Genomic DNA, 24,314 nt, shown 5'->3' on the forward strand with positions numbered 1-24,314 from the left:
TCATTTTTAAGACATTTGATTGGATCTGATAAACCTCTACTTTACTCCAAGACGCCGACATCTGCTTTGTATCTTGTGGCCACCAGATAAAGTGACTGAGCAAGGAAAATGTGTGACTTTTTTTTCTGTAATAAGTCTTTATTACTCACCTGTGGTGATATCTGTAGGGATTTCCTCCTCCTTACACGGCTGATCACCCCTCACACATCTCTTTTTCTCCCGCTGTATGTTCCGCCTTATTATCAGTCACATACATCTCTTCATCTCCCTCTGTATCTTCTGCCTTATTATCAGTCACATACATCTCTTCATCTCCCTCTGTATCTTCTGCCTTATTATCAGTCACATACGTCTCTTCATCTCCCTCTATATCTTCTGACTTCTTATCAGTCACGTACGTCTTTTTATTTCTCTGTATCTTCTGCCTTCATATCAGTCACATACGTCTCTTCTTCTCCCTATGTTCTGCCTTATTATTAGTCACATATGAAGAAAATAACACTTTATAAATGTCTGATATCATTACTGTGACAAATGTGATAAATGTTTGATGTCACTGTGACACTCCCAGATCTCTTCACCTCCCCATTTATGTCTGTATTACTACTTTAGATATGTAATGTCACTGTGACACTCCCAAATCCCCTCACCTCCCCAGTCATGTCCCTGTATTATTAATATAGATATAAGTGATGTCACTGTGACACTCCCAGATTCCCTCACCTCCCCAGTCATGTCCCTGTATTTTTAATATAGATATAAGTGATGTCACTGTGACACTCCCAGATTCCCTCACCTCCCCAGTCATGTCCCTGTATTATTAATATAGATATAAGTGATGTCACAGTGACACTCCCAGATCCCCTCACCTCCCCAGTCATGTCCCTGTATTATTACTATAGATATAAGTGATGTCACAGTGACACTCCCAGATCCCCTCACCTCCCCAGTCATGTCCCTGTATTATTAATATAGATATAAGTGATGTTACTGTGACACTCCCAGATCCTCTCACCTCCCCAGTCATGTCCCTGTATTATTAATATAGATATAAGTGATGTCACTGTGACACTCCCAGATCCCCTCACCTCCCCAGTCATGTCCCTGTATTATTGCTATAGATATAAGAGATATCACTGTGACACTCCCAGACACTCTCACCTCCCCAGTCATGTCCCTGTATTATTAATATAGATATAAGTGATGTCACTGTGACACTCCCAGATCCTCTCACCTACCCAGTCATGTCCCTGTATTATTACTATAGATATAAGTGATGTCACTGTGACACTCCCAGATCCTCTCACCTCCCCAGTCAGCAGGTAGATGATCTCCAGGGTGAGATTTAGTATCCTCTCAGTCATGTGACTCCTGTACTTGTCCATTCTCAGAGATCAAAGATTTATGCAGGGCAAGTCTCACCTCACTGCACAAAATCAGGAATAAATATAAATATTAGAAGCTATTTCTTAGCAGTTACTTACAGTATGTACTGTGCACATATTACACAGCGCTTTACAGGGAATATTTAGTCACAACTGTCCCTGCCCCAGTGGAGCTTACCATCTACATTTACAACCACAAGGACAGCCCGCAGACACACACACACACACTAGATGTATTTTTAAAAGAAGCCAACTAACCTACCAGTATGTCTTTGGAGGGGATGCAGTCAATATCCTGACAGTAGGCATTCCGAAAGTAAGTAGCCTTGTTAGGGGGAGGGTTAGGCACTAGGAGGTAGGTTAGGTTTAGGCACTGGGGAGGGAGGGTTAAGGTGCATACACACGCAGCGATTTTTTTTGGACGATTGCACAATAACAATATCGTTATCGTTCAGTCGTCCAAAAAATCGTTCACTTTTTGCCCCAAAACGATGAACGATAACTACCAATGCATGCTCCCGTTTGCAGTTGGTAGTTGCCGTTCATCGCCCGAACCTCCCGTCCAACCTGACGATAATGTCATGTTGAACATGTTCTGGGATGATGGAGAGAGCCCGGCACTGAACGAAATCGTTCTTGATTTCGTTCAGCGTTTGTTGTTGTTAACAACACATGGGACAATTTCGTTCATGGAGCAAATCGTCCCGTGTGTATGCACCTTTAGGACACTGACAGACAATATCCTAATCCCTGTCGGGATGCCGACATCAGGATTTTGACCCCCTGGATCCGGAGTGGGAGAAAATCAGAGTCCAAGGAAGAAACAAATGCAAATACAGAGAGAACATACAAATGTAAACAAACGGAGCCTTGTTTGGGAATTGAATTCACGACCCCAGTGCTGTAAATTAGCAATGCCGAGTGCACAAAGTGACCACTACGGGCCTGATTCAGCATGGATCGCAATTGGAACTGCGCAGATCTGCCAATGGTTGCATACTGCACATGCGTAAGCAACGCAATCATACTGCTATTACAAACGCACAGAAGAATCTATCGCAGAGTGAGTGACAGGCTTTGAGCGTTTGGGGGTGGTGACCGGGGAGAGGTTGGAGAAACGCAGATGTGCCTGTCCGTTTAAACGCCGTTGCATGGGCATGCATAAATTAGCCACTGCGTGCGGCGAGAATTGCAATTTCTGAGACAGCTCAGAGTTGCTGTAATTGTGTGTGACGGGCCGATGTTCCTCAATGTTACCGTTGTATACGCAGGACTACAAAGTATTGGAAGGTAGCCGTGGGCGTCTCTATGATGGCTGTGCAGTTGCAGACATTACCATATTTTCGCAGATGCATTGTGTGCGATTACACAGCCGCGAACACAATAATGATCTGTGCTGAATCAGGCCCTAAGTCCCCTCATTCCCAGAGTTCTAGTCAGTGTTTCTCAGAAGTTCCTCTGACCCAGCTTCATAGGGCTGCTCAGTGACCATCGCACAGCAATGCTGGAGGTTACACCTGGTCCTGTCGTGGCCAAGAATCCTGTCCACAATTTCCCGAAGGAAGCGGACCTTATCTGTGTATAGGGGAGGAGCAGACAGAAAGGGTTATTAGAAAGGTGTATTATAGTAACAACAGAGCTTGCACCACCTGTATTATAGTAACAACAAAGTCTGCGTCACCTGTATTATAGTAACAACAAAGTCTGCGTCACCTGTATTATAGTAACAGAGCCTGTGCCATCTATATTATAGTAACAACTGAGTCTGCACCACCTGTATTATAGTAACAACAGAGCTTGCACCACCTATATTATAGTAACAACTGAGTCTGTGCACCTGTATTATAGTAACTACCAGGGGCATATCTACCCATTGGTCAGGATGGCACTCGCCAGGGGCGCCGACCAAAGGGGGGGCGCCGCCCGGCAGTGCCACCAGTAGCCAAGGGGTGGACAAATCCCTCGGCCCCACAAGTGTAGGGCAGACCGCAGTGAGAGCGGTCTGCCCTACACAATAGCAGCCAGCTAATGAGAGTCATACAGACTCTCATTAGCTGCTGCGTCGTCCGCAGAGGGAGTTGGCTGGAGCTCACTAATGAGCTCCGTGTTCCGGCTCCCTCTGCAGCATGTGACGGGAGAGACGTCATACATCATGACGTCTCTCCCATGCAGGAGAAGAGCAGACAGGGACTCGCACAGCGGCGGTCGCGTCAGGAGCGGGGACCAGGTAAGTTGAATTTCTTTTTTGTTCTTTGTGTGTGTGTGTGGAAGCCTGGCACTACGGGGGGGGGGGCACTGAAATAGGGGGTGTCCGCTACTGGGGCACTTTATGGGGGGGGTGCCCGCTACTGTATTGGGGTGGCCACTACTGGGGTCAATTTATGGGGGGTGGCCACTACTGGGAGCACTGTATGGGTACTATTACTGGGGGCACTGTATAGGGGACTACTACTGGGGTCTACTACTGTTGGCACTGTATAGGGGGACTATTACTGGGGGCAATGCAGCATAGGGGGGATTACTACTGCAGGAACTGTAAAGGGGGGGCTAATACTGGGGGCAATGCAGCATAGGGGGGGATTACTACTGGGGCACTGCATAAGGAGGGTAGGGGGCGCCAGTACATTACATTGCCAAGGGCGCTTGGATCCCTAGATACACCCCTGGTAACTACTAAGTTCTGCATCACCTGTATTATAGTAACAGCGGCGTATGCTCCACCTGTACTATAGTAATAACGCCTACCCTCCAACATGACCCCTTCCATTAGGTACAAAACACTCCGCTCCTGAACTTCCCACCTAATGTATGATTGCAGTCAACTGTGGAGTACCTAGGTAACTGATGAGACAGGTGATTCACCACAGGTGACTGCAATCATCAATTAAGAGAGAAGTCCAGGAACAGAGCATTGTGTACCTAATGGAACAGGTCATGTTGGAGGGTCTGCAGTGCACCACCTGTATTATAGTAACAATGGACCCTGTTCCCAGACACAACTCTGCCCCCTCTTCCCTCTGCTCCCTGTCCCTGCTTCCTGTGGGAATGATAGGAGGAAGAGCTCAGACCAGCAGAAAATGTAACGGCCGTGATAGGGCACACAATGCTGCCGGACTGGTATACAAGAAAATGGCCGCCGCCCTACTGCACTGAGGACATGTAGGGTCAGAACAATTACCGAGGGGATTACATAATGCCACAGATCTCGGCTCTTATTAGTATCAGAGGGGAAACTGCAGCCAATCGTAAACCCGGGCTCAATGAAAAGGCTCCGCCCACCCGCCGTCTCTATGGCTGCAGCCATGGCTTCCTCCCTAATAATGAGTTGATTGACGTTTCTAGGAGCCAATCAGATTGTTGAAAATAAAAAGAGAAGGCTTTTTAAAGATTAATACGTGACTGTGGGGAGTGGGCGGGGTTATTTACAGCGTGAAGAAGGCGGCGTCGTCTCAGTAGTATCCGGCATCAACACAGGTAATGGGGGAAGAGCTAGGCTAGGGTGTCCTACTCAGGCCCGGCTCCAGACACGCTCCTTTTGTGGGGCTGTACAAGGGCGGAAGTTCCCCTGCCCGCCACCCACCTGCTGTCGTAATTATTTTATGGGGAAGGGGGTGCACGGGACGGCGCTGGGTGCCTGGGCATCTAGCACTGGTCCTACTATACAGGGGGAGCAGCCTGCGGTGCCCTACTGTACAGGGGGAGCGGTGTGCGTTACACTACTGTACAGGGGGAGTGGTGTGCGTTACACTACTGTACAGGGGGAGCAGCATGCGGTGCCCTACTGTACAAGGGGAGTGGCCTGTGGTGTCCTACTGTACAAAGGAGCAGCCTGCAGTATCTACTATACAGGGGTAGTGGCCTGCGTTGCCCTACTGGACAGGAGGAGTGGCCTGCGTTGCCCTACTGTGTAGGGCAGTGTTGGCTAAACTTGACACTCCAGCTGTTGTGGAACTATATATCCCAGCATGCCCTAATAGCAAAACTGTAGCAGTGCATGCTGGGTTATGTAGTTCCATAACAGCTGGAGTGTCAAGGTTAGCCAACACTGGTGTAGGGGGAGAGGCCTCTGGGCTCTGTACCTATAGTATATACCAGTGAGGGGAGGCCTGGGCTATATACCCTGTACTGTCACACTGTCTCCTCATACAGCAGCACTGGGGGTTACTGTACCTGTAGTATATATCAGTGAGAGGAGGCCTGACCTATATACTGTGTACTGTCACACAGTCTCCTCATACAGCAGCACTGGGGGTCTCTGTACCTATAGTATACCAGAGAGTGGAAGCCTGGGCTATATACCCTGTACTGTCACACTGTCTCCTCATACAGCAGCACTGGGGGTCTCTGTACCTATAGTATACCAGTGAGGGGAAGCCTGGGCTATATACACTGCACTGTCACACGGTCTCCTCATACAGTAGCACTGGGGGTCTCTGTACCTATAGTATACCAGTGAGGGGAAGCCTGGGCTGTGTACTGTCACACAGGGCCTGATTCAGAGCCGTTCGCTCTGAATCAGGGTGGGGATTTTTCTTTATTTTTTTTACCAGGCCGCTCTCTAAGCTGTGGGTGACAACCCACAGCTTTTGCGAGCAGCCTGGAGCCCGTTGCGACCATTGGGCTTGCAAGAAGACCCTGTGGTAGGGTCTCAGCTCTCGCAAGCCCGAGTGGACTCCCTGCTCTAATAGAGCAGGGAGTCCACTACTGTCAGTAGGGCCGCCCACAAACGCCAGGCTTTCCTAAGGGAACGCCTGTGTTTGTGCAGCCTCCCCTCCTACAAAACGGGGCGAGCTGTCAATCAACATCGACAGCCGCCCCATCTTGTAACGAGACCTGTAGCGACGGAGCTGACGTCGCTTCGCTGAACGGGTCTCACGCAAGTGCACGCCGTAAGCGGCACTGGGGTCTCTGTACCTACAGTATATACCAGTGAGGGGAGGCCTGGGCTACATACACTGTACTGTCACACAGTCTCCTCTTTACAGCAGCACTGGGGGTCTCTGTACCTATAGTATATACCAGTGAGTAGAGGCCTGGGCTATATACCCTGTACTGTCACACAGTCTCCTCATACAGCAGCTCTAGGGGTCTCTGTACCTATAGTATATACCAGTGAGGGGAGGCCTGGGCTATGTACCCTGTACTGTCACACAATCTCCTCATACAGCAGCACTGGGGTTCTCTGTACCTATAGTATATACCAGTGAGGGGAGGCCTGGGCTATATACACTGTGCTGTCACACAGTCTCCTCATACAGCAGCACTGGGGGTGACTACCTATAGTATATACCAGTGAGGGGGAGGCCTGGGCTATATACACTGTTCTGTCACACAGTCTCCTCATACAGCAGCACTGGGGGTGACTACCTATAGTATATACCAGTGAGGGGAGGCCTGGGCTATATACACTGTACTGTCACACAGTCTCCTCATACAGCAGCACTGGGGGTCTCTGTACCTATAGTATATACCAGTGAGTGGAGGCCTGGGCTATATACCCTGTACTGTCACACAGTCTCCTCATACAGCAGCACTGGGGGTGACTACCTATAGTATATACCAGTGAGGGGGAGGCCTGGGCTATATACACTGTGCTGTCACACAGTCTCCTCATACAGCAGCACTGGGGGTGACTACCTATAGTATATACCAGTGAGGGGGAGGCCTGGGCTATATACACTGTGCTGTCACACAGTCTCCTCATACAGCAGCACTGGGGGTGACTACCTATAGTATATACCAGTGAGGGGAGGCCTGGGCTATATACACTGTACTGTCACACAGTCTCCTCATACAGCAGCACTGGGGGTCTCTGTACCTATAGTATATACCAGTGAGTGGAGGCCTGGGCTATATACCCTGTACTGTCACACAGTCTCCTCATACAGCAGCACTGGGGGTGACTACCTATAGTATATACCAGTGAGGGGAGGCCTGGGCTATATACACTGTACTGTCACACAGGCTCCTCATACAGCAGCTATGGGGGTCTCTGTACCTGTAGTATATACCAGTAAGGGGAGGCCTGGACTATATACAGTCTCCTCATATGGTGGTGCTACATGTCTCTGTACCTATAGTATATACAAGTGATAGGCGGCTTTGGTTGTGTATACCCTTTGCTGTTTCATAGTCTTTGCGAACAGCAGCTCTTGTGGTCTCTGGGCCTGATTCAGCGCCGCTCGTAAGCGGCTGCTCGCTCCGAGCGATGTTCGCACATTGCGCATGCGTATGGGTCTTAATGCGCATGCGCCAACCTGTCATTGCGGTCGGAAATCGTGCGCTCGCAAAACAGCGAGGGCCTGCTAATTTGAGTGACAGAATGAGGCGTTTGTGGGTGGTAACGGGAAGGTGCTTGAAAACGGGGAGTGGAGATCCGAACGCAGGCGTGCCAAACGGTCAAAACGGGCGTTTAATGGGAGTGCATAATTAACAAAGCAGCGTCATCGACCACGTCCCTTGGTTTTCTTTTAGCCTGAACTGCTCGCAGTGATTGCGGCAAGTAAAACCTACCACAAGCACTGCGATGTACTCGATTAATCTAATAAATAGCGGAGATGACGTATGATGTGAACGGCCAAGGGGCGTCTTTACAAAATAGTGAGCGCAAGTTTCGTTCGCTCGCTCAGACATAGAGGCGTCAACAGACCGCAAAGAGCGAGCGCTCAATTTAAATAGCCGGCCCCTTTTTCTGAACGACCGTTCGCAAATAGCGTCCGGCTCTGAATCAGGCCCTCTGTACCTATTATGTACAGAGCTGGTGACTGCTGGGAATGGGAGGTTATACAGTAACACCAGGGGATGTGTCTGGGTGATGACTGTATCATTGTGTGTGTCAGGTTCCTATAAGGTGTCAGAATATCACTGTCTATATCTCCTCCAGGAAGTGGAGTATATAGAAGGACACAGGGGTCTGTACAAGGACGTGATGATGGAGAATTACCGGCCCCTCACATCACTGGGTAAGAGACTGTCATTTATTGTAATGGGGAGAGCAGCTATGGGACCACCTATATACACATTGGCCCTGATTCAGAGCCGAACGCTCTGACAGAGCGCTCGCTCTGAATCTGGGCGTCTTTTTTTTATTGTTATGGAGCGGCCTCCTGGCCGCTCGCATTGCTGTGGGTTGCCACCCACAGCTAACGCGAGCGGCAAGGATGATGGTCAAGACCATCGCGACCATCGGGCTTGCGACGAGACCCTTGTGGTAGGGTCTCGTGGCCGCAAGCCCCAGAGAGTTTTCGGCTCAAACAGAGCAGAAAGCTCTCCCACTGACATCACTTGTGATGTCAGTGGGGCCGCCCCCAGACGGTAGGCGTTCTCATGGGAACGCCTCTGTCTGGGCAGCCACCCCCCCAGGCCCGCCCACCAAAGGGGGCGTGCTGTCACTCAAAATCGACAGCATGCCTCCTTTGGTGCGAGACCCGGAGCAACGGATTGCCCGTCGCTATCCGGGTCTCGCGCATGCGCACGACGGAGCCGGCTCCGTCATGCGCTCTGGGCCACCATCGACCCGGTTGCGAGCGTTCAGCGCTTGCAACCGGGTCTGAATCAGGCCCATAATCTGATAATCATATATATGCAATGTAATCAGTCACTGTGTCTCCTGCAGATGGACCCAGTAACAGAAATACCAAAGAGAGATGTCCCCGTCCTTTTTATTTCCAGGATAATACAGAGGAGAATCGCAGGATCCTACAGAAGCATCAGGTAGGTGGGATTTAGGGTCTCCCCATATACCACAGTGATTTTTCACTATATAGTCTGTAGAGCAGCTCTTTGTGTCTTCTACACTGATATTATACTGTGTAATCTTAAATAATGAAAGCAGAAATTATTACATTGTTATTTTATTGTTTTGGGCTTTCATTAGGGCAAAGATCTGACTATTATTAAAGTAGAATATGCAGAGGGAGAAGAGACGTATGTGACTGATATGAAGGCAGAAGATACAGAGGGAGAAGAAGAGACATATGTGACTGATATGAAGGTAGAAGATACAGAGGGAGAAGAGACATATGTAACTGATATGAAGGCAGAAGATATAGAGGGAGAAGAAGAGATGTATGTGACTGATAAGGCAGAAGATACAGAGGGAGAAGAGACGTATGTGACTGATTTGAAGGCAGAAAATATAGAGGGAGAAGAAGAGATGTATGTGACTGACATGAAGGCAGAAGATATAGAGGGAGAAGAAGAGACGTATGTGACTGATATGAAGGCAGAAGCGATAGAGGGAGAAGAGAAGAAGTATGTGATGGGTGATCAGCAGTATAGGGAGGAAGAAATCCCTATAGATATCAGCACCGGTGAGTAATAAACACTTATTACATTCTCTCTCTGCACCATGATATAGTGTTGGCTTTATTTTAACCAGTGTATTATATGTATGGAGTTTGTATGTTCTACCAGTTTTGTGTGGATTTCCTTCCCCAATCCAAAAATATACTGAAAACTGAATAGAATTTGATCCTTTCGCTCAGTTTGATCTAATATGGCAGCTTGTTCCTCTATAGGACTACACCAACTTCCTTTATATAGAGGTCCTAAGGGCCTCAGATCCTAAAAGCAACAAATGGTTGTTTCTTGCCTCTCAAGGGGACACCCCTTCAGTACTTATGATGTCTATAAGGACTGTATTTAGTTCTGTTCAGGAGGGGTCTTGGCCAATCAAAATAAAACTTAACATATGTAACCATCCCCTATATGCACATAAAGGTTTCTTTTATGTGGTACAAGTTGTCTGAATTGTTCAACTTAAGGTGCCCATCCACTAGACGATTAAGTTGAGCGATTGAACGATAGCAATCGTTCATAAATCATTTGCAAAAATGTCTAAAACGATCAGCGATACGCGTGCCCGCTGGTCGTTTAGACATCTATCATCGTGCAAACATGCTGGTCAACCTGACGATAACGTCAGGTTGAGCATGTTTGCAGATGATTGATGAGCCTGCACTGAACGACTGCTCATTCAGTGCAGGCTCATCACACGACTGACAAACGGCTGCACGATTACAATGTCGTAATCGTACACTCGTTCGTTTTCATGTCTGCTAGTGGATGAGCACCTTAAGATTATACTTCTGTTATAGTCAATCACAAATAAAACGACTCGCATTTATATGTCACCCTATATGTACATAAAGGTTTCTTTTCTTCCTCCACACAAATCCTTCATAATGTGTCAGGAAAAATAACTTCTTTCACTTTTATCCCCAAATGGAAACACATTTACATTTATATTCTGGCAGCAATTCACATTAAGGTTCCTTTTCAGGCAATCAATCTCCCATCAGGTCATGCTGTGTTCAAATAATTTTTTCTCTCCCTCACACAATGCACTGCCATGTACAAAAAATATAAAAGAATCCTGGCTGTTAGCTAAAGCATATAAAATGTACTTTGGACAGCTTTCTCAAGAAGCCGGTGTAAGTGAGAGTTAGGCTCGCCTGTGCCCTCTGCCATTCCCCTACCCTGTCCTGCTGCCTCCCCCGCTGTGTGCCACCATCAGTCTGTGTTGCTCTATCCTATCACTCTCCTTCCCTCTCAGTGTTTATCTACAGTGACTTATTACCCAAATTTAGTAGCATGACTCTGGTGGGGCTACTCTATCTGAGGATGACCAGAGGACCATATAGAGGCGGCTTTTGCTACTTATATATCCACCTGGAGAACTTTGTGTAGTGTGGACGCAGTTGTTGGTAATTAGACCACAAGTTTTCTGTGGTTATGTGTGAGGGAGGTCTAGCTGGATATTGTGGTTCACCAATGTCACTGATTAATGAGACTTCCTGCTCTGTGATGATGGCTAGGGAACATAGCCCAGCAAAGTCTGCATTTAGGGGGAGATATCCATTGGTGATGTGCCATCTGCCTGTGGCTTGGTCTGTGACGTGCTGATAATGTGCTTGTGCCATTTTATGCCAATATTTTATCTGTTCAACAGGAGTTTTATTAGTTTTTTGTACATTTGTAAATGTAACAATGTCCTAGCTTGTACCTGAATATTAAACATCTAAACATCTTCATTCCTAATAGTTACACAGTAGTGTAGTGGATACCATTACTTTCTTTTTCAGGGTCCACAGGGATACCATGGGGTAATGTGGTTGGAGAGATTCAGGCACCAGACAGTTAAAGCTTTCAGCTCCATGGATCCTCCTCCATATATACCCCACCCCTAGCCTCCAGTTGTTCATTTGGTGCGGCAGGATCAAGACGCACCTTTTGTAACGGGACACTGCTCAGGCAGTCCTAAGCTTTTATTTTAGGTTTTATTTATTGCATATGTTTTGAGTTAGCAGTACTCAGCGTCTGTATTAAGACGCAGATAATGCAACTCCATCTACCCCCGCTGGGCCAAAGCACCAGTAACTGGGCAGGTGATTTCGGGCGGTCTCGGCTTGGCTTGCTAGCAGGACCACTGCAACTGGACTCACTGAGATGTCAGGTAAGGCGATGATTTGCTTACGGGGGAATCGCGCGTGACAGTCCTTCTGGTTTCAGAGATGCACCAGAAGCCGCTGCAGTCAGGGCCCGGGTTTGTCGCGTCCTCACTAGACCGCCGGGGCCTTATGGTCTGACGCAGGGGATCGGCAGCTGACTCATATCTGCTGCGATGAGGCCAGCGTACCCGGCTGGTTGATGCAGCTTAGGGGAGATAGGCGCTCCCCCCGGCAGTTCCTACCCAGACGCAGTCCTTCCATAAGGTTTTTGCGTGTCTGGGTCGCCCCGCGTACCCTCCTTACAGCCCAACATCGGTGCCCTACTGTTTGGATCAGTTTCCATGTATACCTCTCCCTTGGTTAAGATATACAGCCATGGCTAAAAGTTTTGTGAATTACACAAGTATTGGTTTTCACAAAGTTTGCTGCTTCAGTGTTTTTAGACCTTTTTGTCAGCTGTTATTATGGTATACTGAAGTAAAATTACAAGCATTTCATAAGTGTCAAAGGCTTTTATTGACAATTACATTAAGTTTATGCAAAGATTCAATATTTGCAGTGTTGACCCTTCTTTTTCAAGACCTCTGCAATTCGCCATGGCATGCTGTCACTCAACTTCTGGGCCACATACTGACTGATGGCCGCCCATTCTTGCCAAATCAATGTTTGGAGTTTGTCAGAATTTGTGGGTTTTTGTTTGTCCACCCGCTTCTTGAGGATTGACCACAAGTTCTCAATGGGATTAAGGTCTGGGGAGTTTCCAGGCCATGGACCCAAAATTTCAATGTTTTTTCCCCAAGCCGCTTAGTTATCACTTTTGCCTTATGGCAAGGTGCTCCATCATGCTGTTCATCGCCAAACTGTTCTTGGATGGTTGGGAGAAGTTGCTCTTGGAGGATGATTTGGTACCATTCCTTATTTATGGCTGTGTTCTTAGGCAAAAGTGTGAGTGAGCCCACTCCCTTGGCTGAGAAGCAACCCCGCTCATGAATGGTCTCAGGATGCTTTACTGTTGGCATGACACATCTGATTCATCTGTAGCACCTTTCCTTTTCCGGACAATTGTTTTTCCAAATGCCCAAAACAATCTGAAAGGGGATTCATCAGAGAAAATAACTTTACCCCAGTCCTCAGCAGTTCATTACCTGTAACTTTTGCAAAATAGCAGTCTGTCCCTGATGTTTTTCCTGGAGAGAAGTGGCTTCTTTTCTGCCGTTCCTGACACAAAGCCATCCTCCAAAAGTCTTCACCTCACTGTGCGTCCAGATACACTGCCATTCCTGAGCAAGCTCTGCACTGGTGGTGCCCCGATCCCGCAGCTGAATCAACTTTAGGAGACTGTCCTGGCACTTGCTGGACGTTCTTGGGCGCCCTGAAGCCTTTTTCACAACTATTGAACCTCTCTCCTTGAAGTTCTTGATGACCCGATAAATGGTTGATTTAGGTTCAATCATACTAGCAGCAATATCTTTGCCTGTGAAACCCTTTTTGTGCAAAACAATGATGACTGGACGTGTTTCCTTGCAGGTTACCATTGATAACAGAGGAAGAACAATGATTTCAAGCTCCATTCTCCTTTTTAAAGCTTTCTTTCTGTTATTCTAACTCATTCAGCAAGACATAGTGATCTCCAGCCTTGTCCTCGTCAGCACTCTCACCTGTGTTAACTAGAGAATGACTGACCTCATGTCAGCTGGTCCTTTTGTGGCAGGGCTGAAATGCAGTGGAAATGTTGTTTTTGGGATTAAGGCCCTGATTCAGAGCCGGATGCTCTGACAGAGCGCTCGCTCTGAATCAGGGCCGGCCTTCTTGTTTTTTAGAGCGGCCTCCTGGCCGCTCGCATAGCTGTGGGTGACCACCCACCGCTATAGCGAGCGGCCAGGAAGATGGTCGCGATGGTCAAGACCATCGCGACCATCGGGCTTGCGACGAGACCCTTGTGGTAGGGTCTCGTTGCCGCAAGCCCCAGAGAGATTTCGGCTCTCTCAGAGCCGAAATCTCTGCCACTGACATCACTCGTGATGTCAGTGAGGCCGCCCCCAAATGGAGGCGTTCACATGGGAACGCCTCCGTTTGGGCAGCCACTCCCCCTGGCCTGCCCACCAAAGGGGGCGTGCTGTCACTCAACATCGACAGCATGCCCCCTTTGGTACGAGACCTGGAGTGACTGTTTGCCCGTCGCTACCCGGGTCTCGCGCATGCGCACGACGGAGCCGGCTCCGTCATGCGCACTGGGCCACCATCGACCCGCTTGCGAGCGCATATCGCTCGCGAGCGGGTCTGAATCAGGCCCTAAGATCATTGTCATGGCAAAGAGGGACATTGCAATTCATCTGATCACTCTTCATGACATTCTGGAGTATATGCAAATTGCCATCATAACGTCAGGACGTTATTAAGGATGGTTTGTGTGTTGCCTGTTATAAAGAGCCACCGCATCAGCCCAATTTGCCTATACAAGAGCCATCTTGGGTATCCTCTTTGTCTCAGGTAATGAAGCAGGTTGTGGATCGCATGGCTGCTCCCACACTGCCTTCTTATATGGGGTGTTCACAGCATGCTAATTTGTACCTCCTATGCATCCTTCTTGGGGGAATGTTTACGGCCACTCTAGTCAGTATGGGACTGTCAAATATTGAAAACAAGGAGGTAATTACTAAGGCACCTAAACGCAAATGATCTGCTCAGTTTATGGATTCAGACGCATCCAATGAAGCCGATGAGCAGGGTTCTTCTCCAGAGTCCAGCTCGGGAGAGGAGGACCTTCCATCCACAGGGGATGTTCCTTCCTTGGTGAAGGCGGTTAAATCAGTCCTAGATATTAAGGATGATGAGCCAGCTCCTAATATGAAGGCTCCATTGTTTAATCACCACCGAAAGGGGGTCAAAACGGAGTTTCCAATTTCTGAGCAGCTCACTGAGGAGGCATGGGGTAACCCGGATAAATGGTTTTGTGTCAATAAAAGATTAACATTGTTGTATCCTTTCCCAGTTCTGAATGTACTAAGCGGGAGGTACCTCCTACTATGGATACTCGTGTCGTACTTGGTTAAAAATGCTACATTGCCGATTCCATCGGCATCCTCTCTGAAGGAAGCTACAGACTGCAAGATTGAAGCATGTCTTTTGACAATTCAGCTTCTGGAGCAGTTAATCGTCCAGCTATGGCTGGAACATGAGTAGCCAGAGTTGCTGAGGAATGGACAGGGGTATTAGAAGATTCTCTACCAGAGTATAGATGATGTATATCTCCCATTTAAGGAGCTGCAGTGGATACTGGGATTTTAGCTTCCAAAGCATCTGCAGCTTCAGTAGTAGCACGCAGGGTCATTTGGTTAAGATCCTGGGTGGCTGATTCCGGATCAAAGAAGGCTCTGGAAACCTTACCTTTCCAGGGAAGGATACTTTTTGGAGCAGAATTAGACAAACTAATATCTACTCTAGCGGCTTCAAAATCAACAGGGCTGCCATATACGGCTGCAGTAAAATCTAAGCAGTTTTTCTTTCGGCCCTTTTGTCCCCAGGGAAGAGCAAGGGAATACTCTTTCTCCAAATCAGCTAGTTTTCGCAAGACAAGGCGACAAACTAGGAGGTCTGGGCAGACAAAATGTCCAGCTTCTAAGCAGGGCGACAAACCCTCGGCCTGACGGGGATTTGTGGATTACTGGTGTCAGACAACAGATGCTTGGGTCCAAGAGGTTTCTCAGGGGTATGCCCTCACTTTCAGTAGGAATTCTCCCCAGAAGTTTTTTTTTTTTTTGTACAGATCCTCCATCAGATGTGGTCAAAGCCTTGACTCTTCAGAAGGCTATTCACTCTCTGCTGCAGACAGGGGTGATAATCCTGGTTCCTGTGTTACAGCAAGGAAGGGGTTATTATTCCAATCTTTTTTTGGTTCACAAACCGAATGGGGCTCATCGTCCTATTCTAAACCTAAATCACTCAACAGGTTTATCCATGTTCCCACGTTTCGTATGGAAACTCTCCGGTCAATTATTTTTGGCAATGGAGCCTGGGGATTTTATGGTTTCCCTGGACATTCAGGATGCGTATCTTAATGTCCATATTACGTCATCCCACCAAAGAATTCTACGGTTTGCTGTCCTGCAGCAACATTACCAATTTCAGGCACTGCCTTTTGGTCTGTCGACGGTCCCTTGGGTCTTTACCAAAATTATGGCGGTCATGACGGCTTACTTAAGGCATCAGAATACTACCATATCTGGACGACATTCTGATATTGGCACAGACTCCAGTTGTTTTTACAACATCATCTTCAATTGACAATAGCCTGCCTACAAAGGCACGGCTGGATCATCAACTGGAAGAAATCATCTCTTTCTCCAACACAGTAGATGGTATATCTGGGAGCATTGCTGGATTCTCAGGTACATAGGGCTGAAATTTTGTCCACTCGCAGAAACACCCTATCGTTGCGGATACGCACGCTGTTACGCAAGCAAAAGCTATCCATTCTATCAGCAATGCAGGTCCTGGGATCAATGGTATCCACCTTCAACATGGTGGGGTATGCTCAGTTCCATTCCAGGCCTCTGCAAAGATTGATTCTCTTCCGGTGGAATGGACAGTATCATTTAATACGTTCCCAGAGGCTCCTTCTCACTCCAGAGGTTTGTCTCTCCCACCTGTGGTGGCTGAAAAAGGACCATCTGGAAAAAGGGCGACCATTCTGGATTACAAATTGGGTGTGTCTCCCCATAGACGCCAGTCTTCGCGAATGGGGGGCAGTGACAGGTTATCACACTTTTCAGGGAAGATGGACAGATCAGGAAGGTCATCTTCCAGAAACATTCTGGAACTGCAAGCAGTATACAGAGCACTGATCATGGTACACTACCTGATCCAGGGTAGGTCGGTCCAGATCCAGTCCGACAACGTGACTACAGTAGCCCATCTCAATCATCAGGGAGGCGCACACAGTCTTGCAGCCATGAAGGAAGTAACAAAGATTCTGATTTGGGCAAAACGTCATCTTCCGGCTATCTCTGCAATATTCATACCGGGAGTTCTCAATTGGGAAGCCGGCTTCCTAAGTTGGGACATACATGCTGTAGAGTGGTCTCTCCATCCGGGAGTGTTTCAGCTCCTGGTTAACAAGTGGGGTCTACCAGAAATAGATCTGATGGCATCACGTCACAACTACAAGCTCCCCAGGTCCAGAGACCCATCAGCAGCATTCGTTTACGCACTGGCAGTTAAATGGGACTTCAAGCTGGCGTATCTCTTTCCTCCAATTTCCCTCCTCCCAAGAGTTATCAGGAAATTTAAGCAGGATGGCGGAACAGTAATACTGGTGGCTCCAGCTTGGTCCAGACGTCATTGGTTCACCGACATACAGAATCTGTCCATAGACAGTCTGTATCCTCTGCCTCTATGGCAGGAACTACAAATGCAGGGTCCCTGCCAACATCTGCACTTGCATCTTCTGGCTGTGACGGCGTGGCTCTTGAAACTTCCATCTTAAGGGCAAAGGGTTTTTCCAGCTGTGATTCAAACGATGCTTAGGACGCGAAAGCCTTCCTCTGCCCGCATTTATTACAGAGTTTGGAATTCCTTTGATCAATGGTGTTCCCACAGGAAGTCAGACCCTAAAATGTTTAGGTTTTCCCGGGTTCTGGATTTTCTCCAAGCCGGATTAGACCTTGGTCTCTGGCTACATTGAGGGTACAGGCTCAGGGAGTTCTGCGAGTTAAGCCTTTTGTACCACCGTGGGATCTATCCTTGGTTCTTAAGGGGCTACAGGTTTCCGCATTTGAATATCTGGACTCTGTAGACTTGCAATGGTTGACACCAAAGGCATTTTTTCTCCTCGCTATCTCTTCTGCACGCAGAGTCTCTGATTTGGCAGCGTTGTGTTGTTGCTCCCCATTTTTGATTTTTCACCAGGATAGAGCTGTTCTTCGTACAAGGGAGGGTTACCTTCCTGAGGTAGTGTCCCGTTTTCATGTGAATGAAGAAATTGTAGTTCCAGCTTTTGAGGCTCCAGACCTTTTCTATAGGTGAAGTCTCCCTGGATGTAGTTTGTGCTCTCCGTATCTATGTGGAGCATACAAACTCTTTGTATTATATGGTTTGCACAGACGAGGATATCCAGCTAACAAGCAGACCCTTGTTCGATAGTTATGTATGACTATCTCTCAGGTGTACTCACAGGCTGGAAGAAGTGAGTATAATTAGCTCTGCAGTATGATACACACTATTCCATGAGGAAGGCTTAACTAAAGCCGATACGCGTTAAAAGACAGCTCTACCACTTCACCCACAGCGACACCAGCCTCCCTCCCCTCTCCCAGTCTCCTCGCGGCGCCGAGTCGAGCCACCATGCGACACTGCTGAGCCCGGCACACTGCGCGATCTCGCGAGAGTGCAGTAACCCGGAAGTCTCGCAGACACGCCGGTGAGGACACCGCTCCCCAGCCAGAACGTGGAGTGTCGCGTACTGACATCAGAGGGAAGCAGAAGAACCTCGACGGGGACCGCAAAGAGGACATCATCTACCCGGAGGTGAACAAGCACCAGATGCTGAGGGTAAGTATGTGCACCTGGGGGATACGGGACGCCGCCCCACCAGACACATACTAAACTACCCAGTGTACCGAGACTTGCACCAGCTGAACTTTTAATTCATTCACCGGTAACACACTCTGGACTTAGCACATCACTGTGTGCAGGACAAATTCTATAGCTATCCCCCATATCCCAAAACTGTACGGTCCACATTGGACACCCCCACCACACATCTTAATACTGTGCAGTTCATATCAGACTATCCATTGGGTCTCTGCACACTACGACACCTGATCAATTTTTATATTGTGGCACACACATTGACCTCAAAGGCTGGGTGCCTTGATATCAATAAAAAACGTTTATTCTCACATATAGTGTGTAGCGCTGACCTCCCTCCATTATAATTTATTTGTACTCACAGGCTGATCTGTTTGTCCCAAGCATGGTGACAGCGCGTTCTTCTCTGTGTATAGGGCTATCGTGGGCATTTAGTCGTGGTGCCTCTGCTGAACAATTGTGCAAGGCAGCCACGTGGTCTTCTGTCCACACCTTTCTTAGGTTTTATGCCTTTGATACTTTTTGCCTCTCAGGATGCTTCCTTTGGGCGACAAGTTCTCCTTTCTGCCTCAGGAGCGTCTCCCACCCTAGGGGGAACTGCTTTAGGACATCCCCATGGTATCCCTGTGGATCCCTATGGACCCTGAAGAAAATTAGAATTATATTACTTACCTTGATAACTTTCTTTGAGGTCCATAGGGCAGCCACCCTGGCCCACCTGGCTTCATTGGGTAATTTTCTTTCTGGCACAGATTCCCTCATCTTGTGTGAGTGTGTTTCTGGTGTACGATTTGTTCTTCCTTCTCCTCTTTCCTTCTCCTGCCTTAGGCTTGGTTACGCAACTGAAGGACTGTGGCTAGGGGTGGGGTATATTTAGAGGAGGACCCGAGGCATCCTGGGAGCTGAAAGCTTTAACTGTTTGGTGCATAGATCTCTAAAACTACATTACCCCATGGTATCTCTATGGACCTCGAAGAAAGTTATCAAGGTCAGTCTACCATAACTAATTATCTCACCACACTAAAATCATTAGTTTGATTCCAAACCAAGGTGCTATCTGTGTTGAGTTTGGTTTCTGACACAAATTAACCCTAGTGTGTACAGGTGGAAGGGAATATAGATTGTAAGCTCCACTGGAGCACAGCCTGATGTGAATGACTAAATAGCTTTCATTCTAGCACCATGCATTTCTCACAACCCCTGCAGTTCCTCTTTCCTGCTTAGGGTGTCATACACTGCTCTGGTGTTTCTAACACACGTGTCTGTATTTCAGAAGTTTATTGCATCAGCTGAGTGTGCAAAAAATAACCAGAACAAAGAGCGACACCATAGGCTGGAAGGAGGAACTGCACATGTTTTGACAGGTGCAGGGTGCTAGAATGAAGACTACTAAATATTATCCGCAATGTGCTTCTCAGTATGTCTGTGCTATATAAAGAACTGTGAATAATAATAATAATAATACAGTTATTGTATTTCCATCAGAAGGACGCACAAGCAAGAATGCCTTGGAGGGACATCCCAACTTGTCTACAGCTATTAAATTAGAAGATCAGATCAATCAGGAATCTCCAGGAGATAATCCAGTTACACGAAATATACATCCAGTGCCTCACAATACAGCTATATCATCTGATCCCTCTAATTGTGAGCAATGTTCTCCTGATACCTCAGATTTTGTTACACATAGTGCAGCTCATACACCTGATAAAATATTTTCCTGTTCTGAGTGTGGGAAATGTTTTAAATGTAAATCACAGCTTGTTCTGCATCAGAGAAGTCACACAGGTGAGAAACCATTTCCATGCTCTGAGTGTGGGAAATGTTTTTCACAGAAATCGGATCATCTTGTACATCAGAGACTTCACACAGGTGAGAAACCATTTCCCTGCTCTGAGTGTGGGAAATGTTTTGCATATAAATCAAACCTTGTTACACATCAGAGACTTCACATAGGTGAGAAACCATATTCATGTTCTGATTGTGGGAAAATTTTTACACAGAATTCACATCTGGTTATACATCAGAGAAGTCACACTGGTGAGAAGCCATTTTTATGTTCTGAGTGTGGAAAAGTTTTTACACAGAAATCAGAGCTTGTTAGACATCAGAGAAGTCACACTGGTGAGAGGCCATTTACTTGCTCTGAGTGTGGGAAATGTTTTTCACAGAAATCCGATCATCTTGTACATCAGAGACTTCACACGGGTGAGAAACCATTTCACTGCTCTGAGTGTGGGAAATGTTTTACATATAAATCAAACCTTGTTACACATAAGAGAACTCACACAGGTGAGAGGCCATTTCCATGCTCCGAGTGTGGGAAATGTTTTACATATAAATCAAACCTTGTTGCACATCAGAGACGTCACACAGGTGAGAAACCATTTCCATGCTCCGAGTGTGGGAAATGTTTTACACAGAAATCAGATCTTGTTGCACATCAGAGACGTCACACAGGTGAGAAACCATTTCCATGCTCTGAATGTGTGAAATGTTTCAGAGAAAAATCAGATCTTACTAAACATCAACGAGTCCACACAGGTGAGAAACCATTTCCATGCACCGAGTGTGGGAAATGTTTTACACAGAAATCATATCTTATTAGACACCAGAGAAGTCACACAGGTGAGAAACCATTTCCATGTTCTGAGTGTAGGAAATGTTTTACACGGAAATCACATCTTGTTTTACATCAGAGAAGTCACACAGGTGAGAGGCCATTTCCATGTCCTGATTGTGGGAAATGTTTTACACAGAAATTTACTCTTTTTAGTCATCAGAAACGTCACACAGGGGAAAAACAATGTGTGTGAGCGTCTAGAAATTGCAGCGGTATTTGCAGTGCTATAATTTTATTGAAAATTTTTAGAACAAGTATAAATATAATTTTAGCCTAGATTGGTGTCTCTGCTTAGTGAAGGTTATATGACATTTGCATTTTCACACTATATACTAATATATTACAATTTATGTAACCTATGTCACCAACATAGGGCTCCAACATATTCCTCATGTAAATGGCTTTCAGTTTCCTTATTCCATCAGATCAAAGTTTCCAAACTCCGTTATTACAGGCCGGGTATTAAGGATATCCATGCTTAATCACAGGTCACTTCATTTGATTTAACCATTTGGACTCAAGCATTGATATCCTTAAAAACCTGGACTGTAATAGCAGAGTTTGGGAAGCTCGGTATTAGATTATTGTTGTGCTATTGGCCTATTTGTGCAATAATAAAACCTCTTAATGTGATGTAGAGTCATAACTAATCTGTCATCATTACAATGTCCTGTGGGTGAACATGGGGAGTGGGAAACTATGACATCATGTGATGACTGGGCTGTAAGCAGTGGCATATTTATAATTGGTCCAGGGGGGGCCCGCACACCTTCCACCCATATTATACTTACCTCTCCTGAGTCCCACATCGGCGCCGGTGTCAGCGCTGTAAAAACGCCTGGAAAATGGCCACGGCGGCCATTTTCCCTTTGTTAAATGCAGTACAGGCCATTTTCCTAGTGACTTGTGCATGCGCTATAGACTGTGGGCTCACTCTAGTGCCCAGAGACTATCACTGCAGCGCTGGCTGCACTGCCGGCCGCCGGACTGAGAGGAGGAGGGCCCGTGACGAAGACTGGACAGGGGCCCCCTTCTCCTCGCTGTAAGTGACGGTGTGAGATAGGTGATATAATGAGATCTGTAACCTCCTGATTTTATCTCACTGGATCCCGTATTCTCTGGTTGGGTTTTTCTGGTAAATGGATCTCTAATTTCCTTAGAGCAGTCGGGTGTCTTGTTCCTTGTAATTAGATTCTGTGTAACCTACTATTTTTAGACTATTCCAAAAGCGAAGGACATTAAAATCATGATTCTTTATTAATTTTATACATTTTGGATAATGTAATTATTGTTGGGACACTGGAAGCTGATGCCAGTGCCGGACTGGGACTAAAAATAGGCCCTGGTATTTAAAGAACGCACAGGCCCACCTCTGCGTCAGCAGCTGGCTCCTGGCATAGACTCCTCCCTTTACTATTCCTGACTCCTCCCACTTCTTAGTTTATGCTCTTACAAATATAATAATAGAAGAAGATACAAGTGTACATCATTCTTTGTATTTAAATACAAACATTACAGAGCTCATCCTACAGGGGATTTATACATTTACCATAATCAAACATTTGATATTTGGTTGGTTCTGTTAGGTAAAGCTGGCACTTCATTGGTGTAGGTCACACACAAAGAAAAGGGAAGGCATTTTCCCAATTGACCAAGCCCTAGCTTAGCAGTTGTACAGGATTATATAGTGGTCACTGTAGGATTTTTTTTTTTTTTTTTTTTTTTAGGACAGGGGTGCTGAACATAGAGGAGGACACATCTGTGCACACCAAAGCAGGGCCATAACTACACATTTTGGTGCTCTGTGTACATAAAGAGCATTGGTGCCCCCTTCATTCCTCAAGGAGGGGAAGAGCTCGCTGTAGGTGCTGTTTAAAAAAAAAAAAAGAAGAAGATTGTGGTCTCACTGGAAAAGAGCGTCACCACACAATAGTAATTTAAATTATGCCACACAGTAGTGCCCCTATGTTATATCACACAGTAGTGCCTTTTACACATTAAGCCACATGCCGTAATGCCCCTTACACGTTAGGGATGCGGTCATAATCCCGGGACAAGGGATGCCGGCGATGTGAATACAGGTGCTGGGATCCCAAAGGTATGTAGTGGGGAAGGGGGAGGGTTAGGGTGCGGTGAGGTGTAAGGTTAGGTTTAGGCACTGGGGAAGGAGGGTTAGTAGTAGGGGGAGGGTTAGGATACCTACCGACAGGTGCTGGTATCCTAACCCTGTCAGGATGCTGGTGTCAGGATTTTAACCGATGAGATCCCGAACACTGGCATTTCATACCTAACCCACACACTATTCCACACTGTCATTTTCTTTACAAATTATGCCACACAATAATGCCCTTTACACATTATGCCACACAGTAGCGGTCCTTGGTCACATTACACTGCACAGTAGTGTGCCTTATTCACAATACATCACACTGTAATACCCTTTACACATTATGCCACACACTGTAATGCCCCTTACACATTATGCCACAAACTGTAATGTCCTTTACACATAATGCCCCACACTGTAATGGCCATTACACATTTACCACACACTGTAATGCCCCTTTCACATTATGCCCTACACCGTAAATGCCCTTACACATTATACCACACACCATAATCACCCTTACACACATAGGCAAAACTAAACATTTGGTAATAGGTGGTCCCAGCAGGGCTGCCAAGACACTGGGCAGGCCCAGATATGGTGGGGGTGCATGACCACCGTGGACAACATAAATACATTGCAGAAATGCATGGCACTCACTGTTCTGTGCTAGCCAATGCACTGCCTGTATGGCCATATCTAAATATTGTCCACTTGCAGGATGTCATAGAGCACAGATGTAACAGTCACATGTACCATAACTCATGTTTTTTCTTGTAACCATAAGTCCTGTTGATTATTGTTTAGTTAACAAATGTGACAGTCAGTTTTGTGTAGTGGACAGCACATGATAAATCATGTTTTCAGCAGGAATTGGGATGTAAATGACTAACACATTAGGAGCTGATAAAGGGAAGCCTGTTCTCTCCCACATCAGGGGTCAGCATCCATGTATACTGCATACACACAGACAGCAGATGATCAGCTGAACCTCTTTGCCACGGTCCCATAGATTAATGCCTTTGTCTAGCTTTCCCTGTTGCAGAGAGTTATAAATCAGAGCTGACAGCAGCGATACAGCTCCACTGCTTCTGGGGAAAAGGACCAGATCACACATACCATACTTGTGTAAGGGCAAGGAGGTTATAGGCTAGTGATAG

General features: G+C 46.8%; 1 protein-coding gene across 1 annotated transcript in view; it reads left to right on the forward strand.

Moving 5' to 3' along the window:
- Positions 1 to 21,680, forward strand: part of LOC148500739 (uncharacterized) — a 163,541-nt gene extending 141,861 nt beyond the window's left edge. The window contains 5 exon segments of the mRNA XM_088451428.1: positions 4,884 to 4,973; positions 8,269 to 8,347; positions 9,001 to 9,098; positions 9,262 to 9,697; positions 19,910 to 21,680. Coding sequence (XP_088307554.1) covers positions 4,884 to 4,973; positions 8,269 to 8,347; positions 9,001 to 9,098; positions 9,262 to 9,697; positions 19,910 to 21,240 — 2,034 coding nt within the window. The 3' untranslated portion in view covers positions 21,241 to 21,680.
- The last annotated feature ends 2,634 nt before the right edge of the window (positions 21,681 to 24,314 follow it).

This window comes from Taudactylus pleione, unplaced genomic scaffold (genome assembly GCF_031769625.1).
Source record: "Taudactylus pleione unplaced genomic scaffold, aTauple2 ptg000547l, whole genome shotgun sequence".
NCBI classification, from domain to species: Eukaryota; Metazoa; Chordata; class Amphibia; order Anura; family Myobatrachidae; genus Taudactylus; species Taudactylus pleione.